The sequence below is a fragment of the Fistularia commersonii genome, chromosome 15 (genome assembly GCF_037954325.1).
Source record: "Fistularia commersonii isolate RoL2024-O1a breed Wild chromosome 15, RoL_Fcom_v1.0, whole genome shotgun sequence".
Taxonomy (NCBI): domain Eukaryota; kingdom Metazoa; phylum Chordata; class Actinopteri; order Syngnathiformes; family Fistulariidae; genus Fistularia; species Fistularia commersonii.
This window is the reverse complement of record NC_141298.1, coordinates 12,158,716-12,182,883: the sequence shown is the minus strand read 5'-3', so window position 1 is coordinate 12,182,883 and position 24,168 is coordinate 12,158,716. Positions and strand designations below refer to the sequence as shown.

The 24,168-nt window shown below is 36.7% G+C and overlaps 1 protein-coding gene across 3 annotated transcripts in view; it reads left to right on the top strand.

Annotated features, from left to right (window-relative positions):
• LOC147226536 (seizure protein 6-like) overlaps positions 1–22,670 on the top strand; it is a 44,591-nt gene extending 21,921 nt beyond the window's left edge. For 2 of the 3 annotated variants that reach the window (XM_086160678.1, XM_086160680.1), the window contains exons 4-16: positions 1,346–1,541; positions 3,599–3,784; positions 4,346–4,514; positions 5,169–5,335; positions 5,578–5,772; positions 6,626–6,764; positions 11,109–11,305; positions 12,766–12,960; positions 14,149–14,340; positions 15,923–16,117; positions 16,196–16,234; positions 16,331–16,448; positions 17,678–18,159. In XM_086160678.1, the coding sequence (XP_086016804.1) occupies positions 1,346–1,541; positions 3,599–3,784; positions 4,346–4,514; positions 5,169–5,335; positions 5,578–5,772; positions 6,626–6,764; positions 11,109–11,305; positions 12,766–12,960; positions 14,149–14,340; positions 15,923–16,117; positions 16,196–16,234; positions 16,331–16,448; positions 17,678–17,828 (2,139 nt within the window). In that variant the 3' untranslated portion in view covers positions 17,829–18,159. Of the gene's footprint in view, positions 1–1,345; positions 1,542–3,598; positions 3,785–4,345; positions 4,515–5,168; positions 5,336–5,577; positions 5,773–6,625; positions 6,765–11,108; positions 11,306–12,765; positions 12,961–14,148; positions 14,341–15,922; positions 16,118–16,195; positions 16,235–16,330; positions 16,449–17,677; positions 18,160–19,297; positions 19,363–21,949 lie in introns of those variants that run through there. The other variant, XM_086160679.1, reaches the window with a different exon arrangement.
• Positions 22,671–24,168: the final 1,498 nt, after the last annotated feature.

Genomic DNA, 24,168 nt, shown 5'->3' with positions numbered 1-24,168 from the left:
TGCTAATTTTGAATTAATTAAATGAATAAATAATTAATTGCCTTTTTTTTTTTTTTTTTTTTTTTTTTTTTTTTTTTCATTTGTTTGCCTTCTTTTCACATCGTCTTTGCTTCGGACGGAGGGATGGAAAGATGGATGTGAAGGGGGGATGCAGGGGTGTCAGACAGTCCGGAGAGACAGATAGAGAGAAAGAAAGAGAGCGAGCAGGTGATGGAGTGTCAGACTGCTGATGATTCATCATCAGGTCAGCTGTTTGTGTGGAACAGCGTACCCTGGTGGAAAAAGTTATATCCTGAACCAGACCGCCGTCAAGACCTAGACCCCTTTTCAGATCCAGGCTGCCTGCGAGTCCGACTACTGGGAAAATTTAACCCATCTGTTTGTTTGTTTATTGTTGGAACGTCATTAGCATTTAATCCCCTGCTATAATCCAGACCAGCGGTCCCCATCCTTTCTTGGACCAGGGACCGGTTTCATGCATGAAAATGATTCCGGGGACCCGTTAAAGGCGCGGGGGCTCAAATAATAAAATGTCTGAATATCTGAATACAACCGTTACCTTTTATATGAGGCAATAACAATGATTTTCCACCATAATAATTCTTCAAGTAAATTTTTTTTTCTTTCAAAAAATTGCCAGGGCTTGTCATTTAACGCAGGCTGTTTTGTCTGAATGTGGCGAAGCCGTTTCGAGGGCCTCATATCTTCATTAGCTAGCCGTTCACCGCTAATAACTGAGGTCGGAATCTTGATATTTTCTTTTAAATGCGGGTTTCTTTTTGCCAGCCGTCTGCAATGCTTCCGTGCTCTTGTCGTTTCCTCCCGAAAAAGCTCTCCGGCAACTTTTTTGTTTCTGGATCGTTTTTTTTCAAGGGCTAGCATGTGAAATGGAGCCACAGAGTTAAAGTGCGGCAGTAAAGCGTTTTTCAAAATAAGATCCAGAAAGTCAAATGAAAAAACTATCATTTGGACCAAGAAAGATTTTCTTTGCAGACTGGTACCAAATGATCCACCGACTGGGGTTTTGGGACCGTGAATTTTCTTTTTTTATTCATTTGTTTAAATGAATTTCCTTTTTTTTTCTCAATTTATTCATAATCTTTAGATTTTTTTGAAAGTGTATTTTACACCCTTTGGCCGCTCTCAGTATAACCTCTTGCTAATTTATTCAAATATTGTTTTTTTTCCTTTCGGTAAGTCGCGCTTTCTCTAAAACATCTGCAATCAACCACTGAAAAGGATTAAAAGTGTAATTACAACTTAATTCCTGTTAATTACAACGTTATAACATGTGATGGGGGTTATTACACATATATCACACGTGTGTGTGTGTGTTCCACTGCAGGTGCAGAATGTGAGTGTGTTTGCGGGCGAGCAGGTGGCGGTGGAGGACACGGGAGGTCGGGAGCGGCGGGTCCTGGCCAACGGCTCGGCGCTGACGGCGGGCCTGCTGCTGCGGAGCTGGAGCAACCAGATCGCCATCCATTTCCGTAGCGACCGGCTGCGGGGCGACCCCGGGTTCCTGCAGCTGCACTACCACGGTGAGCCGGTCACATGACCGCGGGAGATTATTATGGGATGTTTATAATGGGGGTGGGGCTTTATCGAACCTGCTGGTGGTTTGTGTACACAAACACACAGTGAATGCACCCACACACACAAACATATAGGTATAGACACACAGATACTTACATCAACAGACACACACACACACGTTTAGACACGCACACAGACGCATTCTGTAGGTATAGACATATACACACATGCATCCATAGACACACTCACTTACATATAGACGCACACATGGGTATAGACACACAGATCCACACACCAACAGAAACGCAAACACATAGACACACAGAAATACACACTTGCACAGTGACACGGATGTGACACACACATACATAAACAGACACACATTCCCAGGAGCGTCCATGATGAAGAAGTTCTGTTTCCTTGGTTCTCCTCCTCCTTTTTTTCTTCCTCTTCCTCCTCCATTACCTTTAAGGACACAAACAATCAGGTTTAGTGTTCCCTCCCTCCAGGCCGCCATGACGGCAATAACCATCTCCACTGGAGCTCATGATAAAACCAGGAATGGAGAGGATCTCCCCCTCGGGGGGTCTGCTGTGTGTCTGTGTGTGTGTCTTTTAGCATCTGTTTTGTTTTTTATCACCCTCCCGGGGGGAAGAGGGGAGTTTCATAAATGTCATGGTCGCAGAACCTCCTGGAGGTTCCACACACACACACTCTCTGAGTGGGTTATCCATGCTCTCCATTATCTTCGCTCGGTCCGCAGGTGTGGGCGAGAGGAAGGAAGGGTCGGCGCTTTCCGGTGTGATTGACAGGTGACCCGTGCGGGTTAAGCCCCGCCTCCTGGCCCAGCGCTGGCTCCGATTGGCTGCCCGCCCCGATTCCCTGAGCTGGTTGAGAGGAGAAAAAAAACTCCAAGCTAAAATCAATGTGACATTTATAATGCAATTATGGCGTAATCATGTCGTGATTATTATGTAATTACATAATTATGCTTTTCTGATTCAATGAGCAAAAATAGACACCAACAAGTTAAGGATATTCTTATAATCAATTAAGTTAATGAATTGATTTTTACAAGAAAAAACAAAAACTCCATGTCGGTCGGTTGTTCTGTCCTGTAAGCTCGTCACTTAGTTAATGATTAATCAACTATGATCTATTATTTTTGAAATAAAAATAAATTATCCCCCCACAGAATCCCTTTTCACCCCGACTCCATGAAGGTGTTTACGCCTCCGTTTTATTATCATAACTGCTGACAGGGCTGTAAGGGGGATAATGGACTCTTCCGCTTGCCGCCGCTCTGCGGGTTTATTTCAGCCGACGAGGCTTAAACCTCGGCCCCAAGGGCGCCGCTGACCCCGGCATGTCGCCGCCGCCGCCGCCGCCGCTCTCCTGCAAGGGTTTCCAGCGAGGACCCAGAGGAGGGCGATGAGGCCGAACAGAGAGGAGGTTATCAGACAGGAGGGGGGGTTTAATGGCGGCCATTACAACCCGGATCCATTCTCTCCATGGGCAGCGTCATGGCGAGGAGGAGATGGAGACGGAGGAGGAGGAGGAGGAGGTCTGGGGGGTTTTTGCACATTTTAGATCAACAACGGGCTTGTTTCTGCAGGACAGGGTTTGAACCTCCTCCCCCCCACAGCCAGAAGCTCCCTGGCTGGATTCCTACCAGTGTGGAGCCTCCATGTTCTCCACACGTCTACATGGGGTTCTGGTTCTCCAGGTTCCTCACATGTCCAACCATGTAGGAGCTTCATGGAGACCCTGCGTTGCCCAGATGGAGAATGAGAGGGTGAATGGTTGCATGTGTAAGACAAATGAATGAACGTCTGTATGTCTCTGATATGTGAATGAATGAATGAATGGTTTCATTCCTATACAATTTGTAAATAAATGAATGAATAGTTGTATTTGTCTGAATGACTGAATGGTTTCATATTTAAATGACGTTTGAAGGGTGAACCCCACGTCTCGCCCAATGGCAGCTCAGATCGCATCACTTCCTGCGGCGGTTCTTCCAGAATGAACGAATGAACCTCCTCCCCCTGTCCCCCCCCAGCCTTCGTCCTGAGCTGCCCCGCCCCCAGCGAGCTGGCGGGGGGTGAGGTGTCCGTCAGCCACCTGCACCCGGGCGGGGAGGCCTTCTTCCGCTGTCTGAGCGGCTACCGGCTGAAGGGCCCCAAGACCCTGGCCTGCAGGAATGCCACCACGCCCTACTGGAGCGGCAGGGCGCCAGAGTGTCTGGGTGAGAACGCCAAAACAACCGCCACGGTGTTAGGGCAGCCGCGGAGTACTGTGATTTCATCACTGTGTTACCACCCTGGTTATGACACTGCTTATTACTATGTTATTACACTGAAGTACAAAGCTTATCACATGTTATTACAGTGTAATATAGTGCTTATTACATCTTATTACACTGTATTGTAGTGATAATTACATGTTATTACATGGTAATACAGTACTATGGTTATACATGAGCACTGAATGCTGCACGTTGTACAGTGCTTATGATTATTTTATGACACGTACGTATTACTGTCATTACAATGTAATAACACAGCACTTATATGTAAGCCACTGTCTTTATTACTATGTTATTACAATACAGACAGTGTAATAATGGATGCTATTACACTGGAATAACTCAGCGTTTTATTACTGTGTTATTACAATAAATACAGTGTAATAATAGATGCTATTACACTGGAATAACTCAGTGTTTTATTACTGTGTTATTACACTGGCTATTTTCACTAAGCGGTGTGATTAGTGAGTTTATTTACACACAAACACACCCCCTCAGCGTCCTGCGGTGGGATGGTGAAGAACGCCACGCGGGGCCGCATCATCTCGCCGGGGTTCCCTGGAAACTACAGCAACAACCTGACGTGCCACTGGGTGCTGGAGGCGCCCACCGCTCACCGGCTGCACGTGCACTTTGAGAAGGTGGCGCTCGCAGAGGATGACGACAGGTGGGACGCACGCACACACACACACACACAGGAAACACATATAGACATGTGGAAATACAGTGATACTGGGCGCACATTCACACACACAGAAATACAGTCGTAAAACATACACATTTACACACACAAAAGTTCTTATAAACGCTAATACAGACACACACACACTTGAGCACACACTTAGACACACATTCATAGGCACCCCACACATACACACGCAGAAATACACAAATATACACAAATTATATACACTAATACACACACAAACAGCAAAATACATTTATGCTAAAATGCTCACATAAAGATGCACACAGATACACACATGGATACACTTATTAACGCAACGCTTATATATACAAAACTTACCCACATATGCATACATATACACACTCAAGGGAAATACACTTATAAGCACAAATTCATGCACACACACACACACACACACACACACACAGATTAATGTATTAACACAAATATACACACACAGAGAAACAAATGTTTGCATAGATGCAGACACATGGACACACTCATACACAAACTGATACACACACTCCCCCCCCACACACACAGTGGAATAGAAAAGTGTTATTACACTATTATTACTTTGGAGTGCTCTGGAAGCCCGTCCTCCATCTCCATCTCCATCTCCTGGTCCTCCAGGCTGCTGATCAAGGACGGGAACAACATCGACGCCCCCCCGCTGTACGACTCCTTCGAGGTGGAGTACCTGCCCAATGAGGGCGTGACCAGCTCCGGGCGCCACCTGTTCGTGGAGTTCACCACCGACGGCGCCCTCACCTCCACGGGCGCCGCCGTCCGATACGAAGGCAGGTTCCCCTCCCGCCGTTCCATCCCAGGAATGGAGATCAGCTTCTGCAACCTCAGGGGTTCTCAGGGTGCAGTTCCACCTGTGGCCACTAGGGGGCGAAAGAACCCAAGCATATAATAGTTCAGTAGATGTCAATGCTAATATGTCTGCTAACACTCTTTCTGGTATGTTCTCGCGTTCTGCCGTTTCCGTGGTGACGCCCCATATGGCCGCACACTAACCCGGGTTCCTCGCCGGCAGCCTTCTCCAGGGGGAGGTGCTACGAGCCCTTCGTGAAGTACGGCAACTTCAGCAGCAGCGAGCCCACGTTCGGCGTGGGGGCGGTGGTGGAGTTCTCCTGCGAGCCCGGCTACACGCTGGAGCAGGGCTCCGTCGTTATCGAGTGCGTGGACGTGCAGAACGCCCAGTGGAACGAGACGGAACCGGCCTGCCGCGGTGAGTCCGCCCTTACCACAGCCTTATTAATAAATAAAATGATTTCACGGGAAAAAGTGCATACGCCGATCAGGGTATCACTATTGGTATCATTAAGTGATCAATATTTGGGTTCACCGGGAAATCATGAATTGTTATTGCTATCTAAAGCGTCAAACATGAAGTCGTTAATACAGGTTCGTTTTGTTTTTTTATGTCTCCATCAATCAAGTGTCAATATTAAAATATTTTGAACAAACTGATTTGATTAATCTTTTCATATTAAACGTCTAAGGATTTGTAAGTGAATTTGAATGGTTTATTTATTTTATTTATATATTATAAATATCCCCATCCAAATTTAGATTAATGAAATTGATTTATTCATTTTTCTATTTATTCAGTTTGATTTAACTTCATTTTTTTTTTTTTTTTTTAGTATAAATATCCATATATTTTCACAGTGATCTTTTTCACTTTCACACAGATTTATTTATATATTGTGTTTGCTCATTTGCAATCATTAAATAATTTGATTAACGCGGAGAAGCGGCAGCTCTTCTCCGAGCTCCTCCTGGATGGTCCAACTTCTCACCCTATCTCTAAGGGAGAGTCCAGCCACCCTGCGGAGGAAACTCGTTTTAGCCGCTCGTATCCGCGATTTTCATTTATTTATCTGAAATATTAGAATTGATGTATCAATTTCAAATTTCATTTTATTTTATTTTAAGTTAATTTGAAAGATCTTTTGCTCCAGGAAGTCTTTCATTCACCTGAGATTTTGTGCTGACGCTGAAACCCCTGTGTGTGTGTGTGTGTGTGTGTGTGTGTGTGTGTGTGTGTGTGTGTGTGTGTGTGTGTGTGTGTGTTACAGCTGTGTGCAGCGGTGAGATCACAGACTCAGCCGGCGTGGTTTTGTCCCCCAACTGGCCCGAGGCCTATGACCGGGGTCAGGACTGCATCTGGGGTGTGCACGTGGAGGAGGACAAGAGGATCATGCTGGATATCCAAGTGTGAGGCGCAGTGCACGTACACACACACACACACACACACTCTCACACACACACACGTGAGTGTGAGGGAGGTGTTTCTGCGGTTAATTTGATTTTTTTTTGCCCTCCATATTAAAAGTTCTGCGCTTGGTTGTCAGATGTGTGCACATTACTGACGTGCACACTCCAGCCAAATGTCCCCTCCGTGAAACACACACACACACACACACACACACATACACACACACACACACACACACACACACATGGTCACTGCTTTATATACTCACACTCTCTTGATGTTAAAAATTCATAAGGCCAAAATTTAACAACCAATGTGTAAGTGTGTGTGTGTGTTTGTGTGTGTGTGTGTGTGTGTGTGTGTGTGTGTGTGTGAAAATTTTGACATACACAAATGGACACACACACTTAGTTAAACATACACATATGCAAAAATGCATATGTGTATGTTTGTGTATATGTGTATATCACACACACAAACTCACAGGCACACACACCTACATACACACAAACACACACATACACTCTGGAATGCAAACTAAAACACACAGACGTGCCCACGCAACACACACACACACACACACCCATATGCACTCACATGCACGTGGACATATACCCACATCCCACACATACACAAATACACACACACAATAATGCAAATCCTCTCACACACACACACAAAGAAAGCACAGGCGCACACACACACAAACACACACACACACGTGTACACCTATACACATACACACACGGAAATGCAAACTAAAACACAGATGTGCACAAACTCACACACATACAAACTTATATATATACTAACATCACACACACATATACTTGCCTTCATGCACACACACACACTCATTCACTCACCAATAAAGATGCAAGCAAACTCATGTATGCAAACATACACACACACACAGGCAAAAGGCAGCAGGTCACGTGACCCCCTCCGCCCCCACCTCCCCACCACTCTGTAAACAAACATAATGTCTCTGTGTGTGTGTGTGTGTGTTTGTGTGTGTGTGTGTGTGTGTGTCTGTGTGTGTGTGATCATCTGCTTGCGGCCGTCACGCAGCGTGATGTGACAGCCTCCTGCGAGTGAGTGTTGTCTGATTAAAAGCAAACGCACATGCACACACACACACACACACACTCACACACACATACACACACAATCCCACCTTAATGAGAATGTTGTGTGTATTATCAGTCATCGCCGTGCGTGTAAATGAGGGCCGGGTAATTAATTTGAGCCGAAGGGTGGGTGGGGGGGCTCTCAGGCTAATTAGCATCTAGCGAAGAGGCTAACGCTGGATTGCACCTGCCGCGGGGAAGGAGGGGGACTCCAGCACGGAACGGCACCAAGGTGTGTGTTCTGCAGATGTGTTCTGTTTGTTGGCACATGCACGGTGGCGTACACGTAGGCTTTGTTCTCGGCGCCATGGAGCTGTGTGTGTGTGTGTGTGTGTGTGTGTTTCTCTTTCTAGACGATGACAGAACAAACTGGATGTGAGAAGAAACCACACACACACCTCTGACAGGTGTTATTAGGGCACGTGTGGGTGGGTGTGTGTATGATTGTGTACACATTTGTGTGTCTGTGTGCGGGCTCGTGCAAATGCGTATGTGTGTGCAATTTTTTGTGTACAACGTGTGTACAATTGATGTGCGTGTATGCACATTAGTGTATCTCATTGTGCGAGAGTGTGTGTGTGTGCGAACTATTGTGCATAGTATTCGGGTGTGTACTAGATGCATATGTGTGTGTGTGTGTGTGTGTGTGTGTGTGTGTGTGTGTGTGCGTAGGTGCACAGACATCATTGGGTACATGCTAATTTCTTGTAGGTCTGTGTGCATTCAAATATATGTGTGTGTGTCTGTGTGTGGGCACACGTTTAAGTGTGTGTGTGTGAATGTGAATATTTTTAATTGTGTATCACCTGTGTGTGTGTTCGTGTGTGTGTGTGTATGTGTGTGCGTGTATGTGTGTGTGTGTGTGTGTGTGTGTGTGTGTGTGTGTGTGTGTGTGTGTGAGACGTCCTCTCCTTGTTTCTGAGTGCTTATTGTTTGTGCTTTTTTTTGGGTGCAAGTATGTGAAAAGGCATATGTGTGTGTGTGTGTGTGTGTGTGTGTGTGTGTGCATTCTTGTGGCAATCTTGTTGTGGCAGCTGGACTTGCGTTTCTTCACCCATGTGATCCAACAGGTTTCATTCCTTTGTTTAGCTTGACCTTATCAGGTAATCCACAAAAGTTGTTCATGTGTCCCAACAAACGAAACCTAGCATAGCATTAGAGCTAGCTTCTTCCCATCAACCTCCCCATTTCCGTAGCGAGCCGCCATAACCCGGACCTGCCCACAACCTTGGAAACTCCCCTCAGGTCAGTAGAAGTGAAGAAGCCTCTGAGATGAGGGCTGAAACATCTTCAAGTGAAGGGATCCAAGTCCAGTTTCCCGATAGTCTCATCTCGTCTTTTGATAAAACTGAAAACATTTTGTAGTCTCTCCTTTATTTCTGTATGAAATTCACACGCATAGACTTCCCCACAAAAAGCTAAAAAAAACGTTGCTGTTAACTCCTCCTTGTTTTCTTTTATTTATCTTATCGATATTATCCTGCATTGCCTTTTGGGGGACGGCCGCCAATTCACGTATGCCCCCTTTAGGCGAGGCACAGTATTGTCTGCGTCACCTCATGATTTTTCTCTACAGTTTATTTTCCGATCAGCGGGAATAATTGTATAACACACTTACGAAAGACCTTTCACAGCTTGCAGAAGGTGGTGGTGTATAGAATAATACAATAAATCTTTCTACAAGCGTTCCATTGGCGATATACTGAGAAACAGAAAGGAGCCCAGTTTGTGAGATGTATATGTGCAGAGGTGAGCTCAGCTTATATTTGATCAGGGAATGCACAGATTATTTGATTTGTACTTGAGAACATTAAAAATAGGATGTGTTTTGTGCTCGTGCCTGTGTGTGTGTGTGTACACACTGAGTGTGCATCGGTGTGAACACATATCAAGCCGTTCAGGTCCAAAGAGGTGGAGCAGGGTTTCCGACAACACCAAGAAAAACAACAACAACAACAACAACAACAACAACAACAATAATATTAATACAAAAAGACAATTTGCAAGAAAGTGAAGAAAAAAATAGAAAGATTTTCCTCCACATTCTGTAGGAAATAAAAAGATTATGTTGAAAGTGGAAATAACCCTTAATAGTAACAATAATAAATATAATTTAATATAATTAAATTTTGTTCTGGTAATATTCATAATATTATTTATTAATAATATAACATATAAAACTCATAATTATAGCAACACCAATTATCATTATAATAACAGCAATTATAATAATTTAGTTTTTCTTTTTTTCAATCCAAACTGGTTTCCCTCTTGGTTTTCGTTGGTGAAGTGCGCCCTCTAGCGGTGGTTTCCGGTATGAAAAGTCAGGCGTTGGTTGTGAAAAATGAAGTTTTTCAAAAATATATTTTCATATTTCTGGCCGGGTTGAGACCAACAGATTTTCTATCAAAAATGATTCATTTTTATTATTTTAACTATGCTTAACTATGCTCTAACTCTGCACTTCGAGATAAGATTGGACTCCGTTAACATTTTGTAAGGATATATATTGGGATACAAGAGATAATGTGGCTGTTGTCATGGTGATGATGGAAACTTTACATTTGAAATATGTAAAAGATTAATCCAATTATGGAGTGACGAAAATCCAGTTTTTCTCCCGCATGTTTTCTTATTAACTTTTAAAGGAGGCTGTTCATTCATTCATTTATAGGTCATCTCTCCCAGTTTTTTTGTTTAAATGCGACTAACAATCACATTATTCAGAAATGTCACAACAAAATATGAACAAATTTAATATTTATTCAATATATTGAGGATAAATTCTCTCTCTTTGAAGATTAATTCCATTTTATATGATTAATTATGAACAGATTTAGAGTGTTTTATATATTTTTTAAAATATATGTATTTTATTCTAATTTGTATTAGACAAAGAATGAATGACAATATTTGCATTTATATATTTTAATTTCACTGTGTCATTTCTCATTAAAAAATGTTTTTCCTTTTTTATGTGGGACTCTGAAGGAAAGCTCTCTATAGATACATGTTTTATTATCATGGTTATTATTTTTATTTATCATTTATTATTATTATTACTCTGATATTGGAAACTTCTGGATATTTATTAGTGTTGGAGGTTCAAATGGATGGGATGCAGAGACTCCACGCTGTAAAAAATTAAAGGCTGCTTTTGTTTTTGGTGCAACAATTGTGTAAAAACTCTTGACATCATGTCTCCCCCCCCAGCCTCAACGTGGGGAAGAACGACCTCCTGACCTTCTACGACGGCGACGACCTGTCAGCCAACATCCTGGGCCAGTACGGCGGCAAGCGGCCGCGCTTCCGGCTTTACACCTCCGGCGCCGACGTCACCATCCAGTTCCAGTCGGATCCGGCGACCAACGTGTACGGATACAACAACGGCTTCGTCGTGCATTTCTTTGGTGAATAATCCTCTTCAGTTTTGTGGAAAATAAATATGAGGTGTTTGTTTATGGAAAATAGAACTTCATTAAATACATCATAAATTTAAATAGTAATAATAATAGATCTAAAGTTGTGGTTTTATTTATTTATCTTTCATTTCTATTCCATAATAAATATTATTGTCACGTATATAATTTAATAATAAATGTATAAACACTATTTTTTTATTTTTATCAAATACAATCAAATATTTTTTGCAGATGTTATCACATTAATTTTCCTTTTTTTTTTTAAATTAGTTTAATTGGGTTTTTTTTTTTTTAGCTGTTTTGGGCCAAAAGATAAATGACAGACTTATGCAGCTGATGTTTTCAAATGTATTTTAAATCATTCCTTATAAATTGATTTCCGACTTATTTTTTTCTGATTTTATTTTATTTGTACTATTGCTCTGATTTAATGAGCTTATACTTATTTATCAGCTTATACTTTTATTATGTTGAGTTTTTCAAATTGATATTTTCCACACAGTAGATAAAGTTAAAAAAAAAGGCTAAAAAAAAAATCAAAATTAAATTTAATAAAAGAACTGTTTGTCTAAAATGATTTTTTATTTGAATCAAAAACCTGGAAGTTTGAAAATAAATCAAATAAAATTTACATAAAATCATACATTTGGAAAATTTCTGATTTCTTTAAAAACAGTGAAATTTATGAAAATGTAAAAAAATCAGAAAATTTAAATTTCACCAAGTTCTATACGTAGTGTTTTTAAATGTTTTAATTTTAGTTTTCATTTTATTTGTACTGTTTCTCTGATTTAATGCATACTTTAAGGTAATTTTTTTTTTGATGTGGATTGTTTTTTAATTTACATTTTTCACAAATTATATCGAATCTAAAATTTTAGGAAGAAAATACTGTTTAAGTTTAGGATAAAAAAATTGTCAAAGAAAAGAAAATTAAATTAAGTGAAACACCTGAAATTTAGAAAATAAATCGTTGAATAAAATTAAAAAAAAATCTTGAATTCAGAAAATTTCCCGATTTTCTTTAAATTTCATCTGTGAATCAAAATATCAGAAAATTCAAATATCCCAGAAAATACCTTGTTTGATACATAGTTTTTAAAATCTCTTAATTTTTGTTGCTGTCAGATTTCCTTTTATTTTTACTGTTTCTCTGATTTCTGTATATTTCAACAAATTATATCAAAGATGAGGTTTTGGGAAGAAAAGTAACTTTTCAAGTTGAATCTAAATGAAGCTTAAACCGTTAAGAAAATCTGTTTGTCTCAATAGGACAGTAAACCGAAACCAAGCCCTGGAATTTTTGAAATAAATTAAATAATATTTAAAAAAAACTGAAATGTTTGAAAGTGTTCAAATCACAGAAATAAAATAAACTTTTCATCCTGAAATTAAAAAAAAAAAAATGAAAATCCAAATTTCCCTGAACTCACCTCTTCCCCGTCCAGAGGTGGCGAGGAACGACACTTGCCCCGAACTTCCGGAGATCGCCGACGGCTGGAAGAGCACGTCGCACCCGGAGCTGGTCCACGGCACCGTGGTGACGTACCAGTGTTACCCCGGATACCAGCTCGCCGGCGCCGACGTCCTCATGTGTCAGTGGGACTTGAGCTGGAGCGGCGACGTGCCGCGCTGCGACCAAGGTCGGGGTTGCTGATTTTGGGAAAAAAAAAAGGCTATGAAATATATTTTATATACATTTAAATATAAATAATCAAAATAAATAAGTGGTGTTTTAAAGCTCGGCAAGAAACCTGATGGTTGTTTCTGAGCTGACAGGACCATAGACTGCATCCAGTCTGAGGTCATCAATCTAGTCATCAATTAGACTATATTATGTCATGGCAGGGTTATAACTATGGTATCACTAAATTAATGTAAAACCTGGAATTTACAAAATAAATCATAATAAAATAGAATCATAATAAAATCCCTGATTTACATTTTTCAAAGTAGTGAAATAAATGATATATTCAATCTGTGAATCCCCCTAAAAAAAATAAAAATAAATCATAATAAATTCCTGATTAAAATTTTTCAAAGCAGTGAAATAAATCAAACATTTCATCTGTGCATCAAAAAATCACAAATTAAAATTTCTCTGAAAATACCTTTTTTGAAACATAATTTTTAAAAGATCAGCATTAAGTCAGATGGTTTGTTTTTGAGCAGACAGGAAATGACAATTAGACTATATCATGTCATTGCAGTGTTACTACTGTTATTATTACATAATAAGATAAGATAAGATAAGATAAGATAAGAACAACTTTATTTATCCCGAAGGAAATTGTTGTGCCAGAGTTTCAAGCAAAACATAACAATACTAGATAATAATAGGAAGGAGGGAGAATAAGAAATACAACAAAATATATTATAAATAAATATACATATATATATATTATAATATAATGTATAATATATATAATTTATATATATATATATATATATATATATATATATATATATATATATATATATATATATATATATATATACAATAAAATATATCACAATAAAATAATAGCATAGTAACGTTGTACAACACAGTAATGACATGCAATAAAAGTTTTTATTTATTGTTATTTCTGGGGATTTGAGGAAATAGAAAATGAATTAAAAATGTTTTCTAGCTTTTCTTGGCGTGACAAACAAGGGAAAAGGGACGGGGACATCTCAAGAACAGAAAGACCAATTTAAAATCACTAAATGAAGCAGCAAATCACTTTTATAGCAATTCATGTGTGAATGCATTTTGATGATACAGTAGCAATGGCGTGTATTACCGAGTTATTCCACGTGGTGTATTTGAGTGTGGTCGGCGTTTGCAGTGGTCAGCTGTCCGGACCCGGGGAACGTGGAACACGGCCGGCGGACGCTGACGGCCGCCCGTTTCACCCTGGGTTCCTCGGTGCACTTTGTCTGCAACAAGGGCTACGTCCTGGAGGGCGCCGCCGCCATAGCCTGCTGCGGGCGGCAGGCGGCCACGCCAAAGTGGAGCGACTCGCCGCCCAAGTGTGTGGGTGAGTCGGCCGGGGGCACAAAGTACGGAAGAATAGGAATAGTTTTAAATGACCAAATTAAAATTCATGGTGTTGATATTGGTTATTTGAATTGTGATGAACTCATATTACCACAGTAAATAATCATAATCATGGTGGATTATAAACAAGTATAAAAATGGATAATGTGTAAATGGGTAGAAATACAATATTAAATAATGTAGGAGTTTATAAATAATATTAACAGTAATGAAAATATAATAGCAATTATGATAATAATAACAACAACAACAATAATCAGATGTAGAGCAAAAAAATTGAATATTAAATGAATTAAGTCTTTATTTAGTTATTTTTAAATTTACAATTACAAATTGGTAAAAAAAAAAGCCTCAAAGAATCATTGAAGGAATTTTACTTTTATCATTTTTATCTTGTATTAATAAGTAATAATTTAAATAAATAAATGATCATAAAGAATTCATGGTACTGATATTAATCATTTTAATAATTATGTGCTAATATTACAATAGTACATATTCCATACAGTAATGATGGTGGATAATAAATAAGTGGATGAAAAATACAACATTAAATAAGATATGAGTAAATAAATAATGATGATGATGATGATAATGGCGATAAAAACAAAATCAGATGTGAAGAAAATAATTAGATGTTAATATTCATGAATTGATACTTAAGTTACACCATCATCCACTAAAAAATACAAATAAAAACATTATAATAAAGAATTCACCGTATTAAAATTGATAATTTTATATAAAGAGAGATAATGAAATAATATGTATGTAACAACAATAATAATGTGCTAATATTGCAAAAATAAATACTCATAATAATGATAATGGTGATACCTTTATTATATTATTATTTTATGAGCATTTATTATAATTAACTATAATTATATCTACAATGATAATAAACAAATGCATCAAGATACAGCATGAAAATAAAGTAAGAATAAAACAATTATAATTCAGATGACGATGATGATAATTAACAAAATCAGACATAAGAAAACAATTGAACAATATGAATTATTTTTATTTATTAATTAATTCTATGTAGAATTAATCAAAAGTTACCTAATCGGTAAAAAAATAAACAAAAATAAATAAATCATAAACTATTATAAAGAATTCCTTTCATCAATATTGATATTTTCAGATAAATATTAGAAAAATAATAATAAATTATTAATAATAAAAAGCGGATTAATTAATGGATCAAAATAACAAACAAATCAATAAATAAATAATAATGATAATAGTCCATACAAGTCCAAAACACACACATACAATAGTATGTTCAACTAAATCAGGTGTAAGGAAAATAATCAGAAAATAATTGACTGTTGATAAATTAATTAATTAATAATCATGTTCAATTTTTAATAGAATTATTATATATAAATATATATTATAACTATATTATATCACTTAGAATTATAAGTTAGAATAATAAGTAAAAAAAGGAAACCTCAATCTAAGAAGTGTTGAAAGATTTTAGACTCCTACCATTTTATTTTCTAATTTTATCACATTTAAACCAAAGTGTTAAATTGATCACCCTCCCCCAGCCGAGCGCTACGAGCCGTGCAGGAACCCTGGCGCCGCCTCCACCAGCGTGCAGAGCGCCGAGAAGGCCTTCTACCAGGCCGGGGAGACCCTCAGCTTCTCCTGCCACCCCGGACACCGCCTGCAGGGCGGCGCCACCATCCGCTGCGTCCCCGGGCACCCGTCTCAGTGGAACGCCACGCCCCCCGCCTGCACAGGTGGGACGCAACACACACACACACACACACGCACACACTTCGCACACACGCATTTGATTGTTGTGTGTTTATTTCCAGCCACTTCTGCAGCGACTGTGGATGAAGGTCGACTCCAGGGTGAGGAGACAACCTGGGGGGCGGGGGGGGGGGGGGTGCCTGCAGGGGGGCCAAGTTAACGTGTGTGTGTGTGTGTGTGTGTGTGTGTGTCCGTAGTGGTGGACGTGCAGTCGGGGGCGGTGGCGGGGGGGACGAGCATGGCGCTGGCTGTCTGGGCTCCGGGCGGCGTGCTGCTGGCTGGCCTGCTGGCCGTCTGCGTCTGCGTGGCCAGAAAGTTTGTTCAATCCAGAGATTTGATATCATTCTTAGATTTATTAATTTATGTGTCGTAGTGTATTTATACTTCACCAACAATCTTTTTTTTATCAGTTAACATTTTTATTTATTTTTCATTTAAATTGTTTTTTCAATCCTTCATATTTTTATTGAATTTTATTTTGTTTTGTTTTTTAATTTTATGTTTTCGAGTCTTATTTCAATTTTATTTTACTTCACTTCATTTCATTCTATTTTTGTTACTTTTTACTTTACGTTACAATCTCAATTTAATTTAATGTTATTTAATGTCATTTGAGTTTGTTTCCACTAAATTCATTTTACATCTAATCTTATTCATTTTAACTAAATGAGACTTTCAACTGAAATCAATTTCAGTTCATTAATTGATTCTAATTTTAATGTGATTGTATTGTTTTTAATTTAAATACGTATTTAATCCTATTTGTTATACTTTGAATTTGATTTAACTTTCAGTCTCAATTTAGTTTAATTTTATTTATTCTCATTTGAATGTGTTTTCACTTTATTCATTTGAATTCAATATTATTTCAAATCTTACTTATTTTAATTAAATTTCATTTCATTTAACTTTCAATCTTAATTCAATTTCAGTTGATTTATTTATTCTCATTTTAATTTAATTTCATTTGGTTTCTAATGGAAATGCATATTTCATTCTATTTATTTTATTTCAGTAAAACTTAATATAACTTCATTCTTCATTCAATTTCAATGAATTCATTTATTCTCATTTATTGTTTTTAATTTAAATGCTTATTTAATTTAGTTTTTGAATTTTGAAAATTAATTTAACTTTCAATCTACGTTCAATTTAATTTAATTTAATCTAATTTCAATTTATAACTTTATTCATTTGAGTTTAACGTTATATTTACTCTAATCTATTTTAATGTCATGAAACTTTATTCAGCGCTCAATCTTCATTCAGTTTCATCTTGAATTTTTTGATTCAAAGTTTAATTCAATTTTAATTTTATCCTGATTCGATTTAACTAAAAAAAGTAAAAAAATACAATGAAGAATTAAAAAAAAAATCCATCTTATTTTATTTTAAGAATAATAATAATTATGATAATTCAGAGTTATTAATAATAACAATTTATTTCTGCTCACATGAGAACCATTCAAACCATGACCTCCTAATCTTCACAGTGTTGATGCAAGCTGATGCTGAAGATGTTGCATGTGGTTCCTCCCCTCCAGACTCCAGGGGAAATCTCTGCGGGCGCCGTCCTCCTCGCCGCCGTACGAGAACATGACGGAGGAGTGTGTGCTGGACGGAGGAGGAAGAGGAGGAGGAGGCGTGAGTAACGTTCAGGACGTCGACTCCCACGACACCAGCGTGCTCTCCTGAGACCCCACAGCTTCATCTTCATCCTCATCTTCATCAGCCACGTTTCCGCGGACCGGTCGCACGTGCGCACAAGGGGCGCCGTCGTCCAGCGCCTCATCTCCCGGCCGATCGCGTGGCCTCCTGTCACCTGTCAATCATCCAGGTTCCCTCCCACTTCCTGTCCGTCGGGGTTCCGTTTCCTGTCGGGATCCATCGTCGTCTCCTCCTCCTCCTTCCTGAGGAGATTCGGACAAAAAATAGAACAAAACATGGAGGTAGATAGACAGGAAGTGAGGTCACTTCCTGTCCGTAGAGGAAGTTGTACATCGTGAAGAATAAATGTATTCATCTTCCTGTTTCCGTTCTTTTTCCTCAACTTTAATCATGACTCCAGCGTCGCCTCACGTCCTTTCCTTACTTCCTATCATTAACTCCTTTCATTAACCCTCCTCTCCTTGCCTCCTTTCCTTACGCTGCCCTTTCCTTCCCTCATCTCCTTTCCTTAAACTGTCCTTAACTGTCCTCTCCTTCTCGCCTTTCCTTACTTCCTATCCTTCCCTCCTTTCTGTAACCCTCCTCTCCTAACTTCTTCTCCTTAACTCCTTTCCTAACACTTTTCTCTACTGTCCTCTCCTTCCCTCCTTTCCTTACTTCCTATCCTTCCCTCCTCTCCTTACCGTCTTTCTTTTCCTTAACCTCTCCTCACTTCTTTTCTTTTACCCTCCTCTCCTTACCTTCTTTCCTTACCTTGACCCTTCCTCTCCTTGCGTCCTTTCCTCAACCCCTCCACACTTCTTTTCTTTAACCCTTCCCTCCTTTCCTCCCCTCCTTTCCTTACACTGTCCTTAACTGTCCTCCCCTTTCCTTACTCCCTATCCTTCCCTCCTTTCCTCACTTCTTCTCCTTAACTCCTTTCCTAACACTTTTCTTTACTGTCCTCTCCTTCCCTCCTTTCCTTTCCTTAACCCCTCCTCACTTCTTTTCTTTCACCCTCCTCTCCTTACCTTGACACTTCCTCTCCTTACATCCTCGCCTAACCCCCATTCCTTACCTTCTTTCCTTAAACTGTCCTTTCCTTACTTCCTTTCCTGAAACTGTCCTTAACTGTCCTCTCCTTAACTCCTTTCCTTACGCTGCCCGTCCTTTCCTTAACCCCTCCTCTCCTTTCCTTAACCCCTCCTCACTTCTTTTCTTTCACCCTCCTCTCCTTACGTACATCCTTGCCTAACCTCCATTCCTTACCTTCTTTCCTTAAACTGTCCTTTCCTTCCCTCCTTTCCTTAACACCTCCTCTCCTTCCCTCCTTTCCTTTCCTTAACCCCTCCTCACTTCTTTCCTTTTACCCTTCACTCCTTACCTCCTTTCTTTACCTTGACCCTTCCTCTCCTTACATCCTCGCCTCACCCCCATTCCTCACCTCCTTTCCTTAAACTGTCCTTAACCCCTCCTCTCCTTTCGTTTCCTTAACCCTCGTCTCCTTGCCTCCTCAGCTCTGGCAGAACCCGTCTGGATATTAGACACCTTTGGTTCCACCTGACGGCGGAGAACGTCTGAGGTGAGGGTGGATCCTCCTCCTTCCTGTCCCCGTCTGACTTGAAATTTTATTTTTTTTAATTCAGACAAATCAGAAATTTAATGTCCATTGAATATCAACAAAAAAAATCTTTGAAAAATTGTTAAAAACAGAAAAGAAAAATGTAAAAAACTCCAACAATAACTGATTTTTTTTGAAGATGAAAAACGACCAAAAGGAAATAATAAACAAAAGTTGAAGAAGACATTAATCTTCTATGAATATGACTGAAAAAATAACGTTTAAAGGCAATAAAAGAAAAGATGAAAAAAGAAAGAAATAGAAAAAAAAAATCAGTTTTAAGCTTTACTCAAGTGTTTTTGTCAAGAAATAACATTTGTTCATGTGGAAATGTGAAAAAAAAAGAAAACACATGGGGAAAATGGTATTCATACAATTAGAAAACAGCAAGAATATTTTAAATATCACTTTTTTTTAAATTACAAAATGTTTTAAAAATATTTTGATTATTCATAATATATTGGAGTAAATGTTCCCCCAAGAAGCGGTGCTGGCTCAAAATGAAGAAACAGGAATTAGCAGGGATTTGATCAATGAAAATATAAAAAATTGTAAACAATTTTTAGACCAAATGCTGAATAGTTGCATATCAAGAAAATATGATGAAAAAATTGTAAAAATAAAACACCCAAAAAGCTTTAAATTTTTTTAAAGTTTTATTAAATAAAAAATAAATAAAATAGAAAAATGAAATGAAATTAAAACAGTAAAAAGATATGAAGTGAGATGAATGTAATAAAAATCAGCAAGTGCTTTCAAAGAAAAAATACTTTACTACACTTTACTTGTGTTTTGAAAAGGTGGAATAAAAAATGAAAAAAAACAAGAAAATAAATATGATCAACAAAAAAACGTATTTCGAAAAACAAAAAAAAAGGATTTCGAAAAATGTAAAAAGGCTTACTAGAAAAAAATAATTTTCCAGAACAAAAGAGTAGTAAATATAAAAATATCAATACCAAACATCAAAACCAAACTGCTTTTGAAAAGAAAAAAAATAGGATTTTTAAATTTCAGAAAAAAATACTGAAAGTTTTTGATCATCTTTAAATCTGGAAAAAAAAAAAAATTTATGTACATTTTAAATGAATGTGAAAATGTATTTTTTATGTAACATTATTAAGAATTTCTTGAGTAAAAATGTCCAAAATACTATAGCCTTATGTGGAACAAAATCAACCAAATACTTTGATTACGAAATAAATGAAACATGAAAATTTCAGAAGAAAATCAGAAAACATTGAAAGAAAATGCCCTCAAAAAAAAGACAGAAATTCTTGATGAAAAACAATACATTTTAGTAATCTTTCTAAATAAGGAAATAAAAATGACAGATTCACTTATTAGAGTACATGAAAGTCAATTATTAAAAAAATGTTGAAAATAGAGGAAAGAGAACTGAAAAACTAATGTGGGAGAAGAATGAACATGAAAAATGTTGGTAAGAAAATTTAAAATTCTGAAGAATGTCCTGAAAAAAATTGTCCAATAATGAAAAAATAAATATTAATAATGAAAAAATCCTGGGTATTACTTAAAAAAAACAGATTAAACTAGAAATGAAATTGAAAAAATCCTGAATAAAATGTTCCCCAATTTTTTTCCCTGAAAACAAGTGTAAACAAACATTTTGTTATGGCGAATGAAAATGTAAAAAACAAACAAACAAAAAAAAAAAACAGACAGGAAAGGCTTGTATATTTGTTGATTGTATATTTTATAATATTTTACAATTTTACAATTTACAATATACAATTATAGAATTTTATTTTGCATTTTTTTTATTTTGTAAAAAATCAGGAATAAAATTTAATTAATTTGAAAATTAATAACAATAAATACATATTTGCAAAAAATACAAAAATGGTTAAATTAGGAAGAAAATTGGAGAAGAAAATCAAGCTAGAGAAGTTGATGTGAATTTAATAAAATCTTCAAGAAAATTCAAAGAAGCTAGAAGAATCGCCCCCTAACTTAAACAATTAGTATTTTTTTAATTTCTCAAAAATCCCCAAAGAAAATTATTGTTTAAATAAAAAAACAGTAAAAATTTGTAAAAATATTCAAAGAAGTTTTTATTAAAAATCTGCACAGGTTGAAATAATAAATGAGACACAATAGTTGAATTAAAAAAAAAATGTTTTATTAAAACAAATCCAAATAAGATACCCCAAAAAGGATAGAAATATATAATAATTTTTGTTAAATATAATATTATAGTTATATTTGATGAATGCACCCCCAAACATGTATATAAATTGTATACATATGTGCAAGTTTAAAGTATCAAAGGTTTTCATAAATATTTGTCAAAAAATTGCATTTGATAAGCCTTAAATGAAGCTCAAGAAACTTTATAAATGTAATCACAATCTGTAGGAGAATTCAAAAGCATTTAAGGATTTTTTTTTAAAAGAAAATATAAAACATAAAAAATATCAAAATATAAAAAATATCACAGGAAGAAGGCAAATAATTTTAAGAAAAATGTTTTAAAAAAACAAAGCCGATGAAGTGGGTGATTTTTTTTTGTATACTGTCTTTGCAGATCAGTCGAGTCCACCGTCTGCCTTGGTCCACCCCGTCCCCCGAAGCCATGGTTCAGTCCTCTTTCTGTTGGGACCCTGTAAATAGTGGATGGAGTCAGCGAATCGCCACAGTGATATTTTTATAAAAATAAACTTCTGCCGGGGATTGGCTCCACCGCTCCTTGTTTGTTTGTTCACGACGAGACTGTTTTTCTTCTGTTTTTTTTTTTGGTTTGTTTGTAAAAAATTGCCCCCACACACTGCGTCCATGTTTGAGTGTAAATAAACTGCCTGTCAATATTAGTGCCTCGCTGTCACTGACAAATCACCCCCTTCCTTCCTCACGCTCTGTGCCGTTGAGGCTCCGCCCCCTCCACCGCCACAGACCAGCAGCAGATTCACCTATTTTTATTTTCTTGTCTTTTACTTTCATTTGTAGTTTTTGATGGGTCAGATTTCTTCCAGCCACGCTTTTTCCAGATATAACTTTAGCGGGAGGAAGGACATGTTTGCGCCCCACTGGGAATTTCTAAATGAGAAAAAAAAAGCTTTTTCAAAAAATAAAATGCTAGCTTTATTTATTTACTTTTGTGTGTTTTTTTTTTTTTTTTTGTTGTTTTTTTTTTTGTTTTACCAAGACATTTTTCCAAGGATGGCGTTGAACAGTCCTGGAAATCCTTGGATGCATGTTGTTTGTGTTGGATTTGAAAAAGCAGTCCGAAATAAAAATCCCTAATAAAATCACCAGGTTCAATGTCATGTCTTTTTTGTGAACTTCTTACATATTGTTACAAATACAGTATCTGAAAAAGTAATGATTCTTAACCATTATCAATTCTTTTTTTTAATCTGGAAAAATACGACTTAACCATTTAACATACCATAAAAATAGTTCATCTGAATAATTGTCATACAGTGATTTGAATAATTCAAAACGTATCAAATATCAAATTGATCTACATTAATTACAAATGTTTTTTGATTTTTTTTTTACTTATTTTAAAATTGTATGAAATATTTAAAAAAAAACCTTTTGACATTTGACTTATTTGTAACATTCTTAAATTCATTTTAAACAAGTGAATACCAATATTTTTGATTGAAATATAAAAAAAATCTGATATTTTGTTCAAAATAAAAAAAAGATTCATATTTGCAAGCATTAACATTTTAAATTTTTAAATTTTAAAAATTGTACCATAACATTTTTTATAATATATTTCAGTAAGTGTATAAATATATAAACTCATGTATTTTTTAATCAAAACATTTCAACATTATTTCAGATTTCTTTTATAGTGTGATTAAAAAAATGTGTTTTTGAAAAATTGTATTTAAAAAAATTAATATATCTGAAAATAAAGAAAATATTGCATCAAATTTCCCAAATCGGGAAAACATAAACATTTATCCCTCAAAAATCATATGGATACTATAATGTTTTGATTGTTTTAAAAACGTTTTAATTGCAATTTTTTTACATTTTCAATATAATTTTCCTATCAAAATACTTTTGAGAAATACCTTTTACATTTTTGAAAATATACAAAACATTTCAATAGTAGAAAGTAAACATTGAAATTAAGATTAAAAGAAAAAAGAAAAACAGCGGATTTTCTGCAATAAATCAATTTGGAAAATATATATATATTTCAAATTGATTTATATGAAATCAATAAAATTGTGAAAAAAATGTTTTTTTACTAATATTGATATATATATATATATCAATATTAGTAAAAAAACATTTTTTTCACACACATATATATATATATATATATATATATATATATATTTGTATATGGTATTTGTATAATTTTCCCCATTCTGGAAAAGACATTTTGACCAAATTAGAAGATATATATGTACCCAGTATGTCAATATTACAAATTGCAAAATATGAAAGAGATATTGGAAAACTATCGGGAAAAAAAAAATCACAGAATTTGATCAATTGTAAAAAAAAAAAAAAATTAGATCAGACATTAGTAAATAAACTACGAATAAAAATGTGTTCGATAAGCAAAGGGGTTTAGAAATTATCAATATACCACAAAAAAATAATTGAGCTGATAAAATAAGTGAATAATTCATTTCTTGGCCTGGCTAAGTCCTTCATTCACAATAACAGAATGCAAAATTGTTCTCCCAACTTTATTTTCTGTATTAACACTTTTGAATTATTTAAAAAAAATCCTTAAAACTTATGGAAAAATCCAAAAACCAAAAAATATAGTTT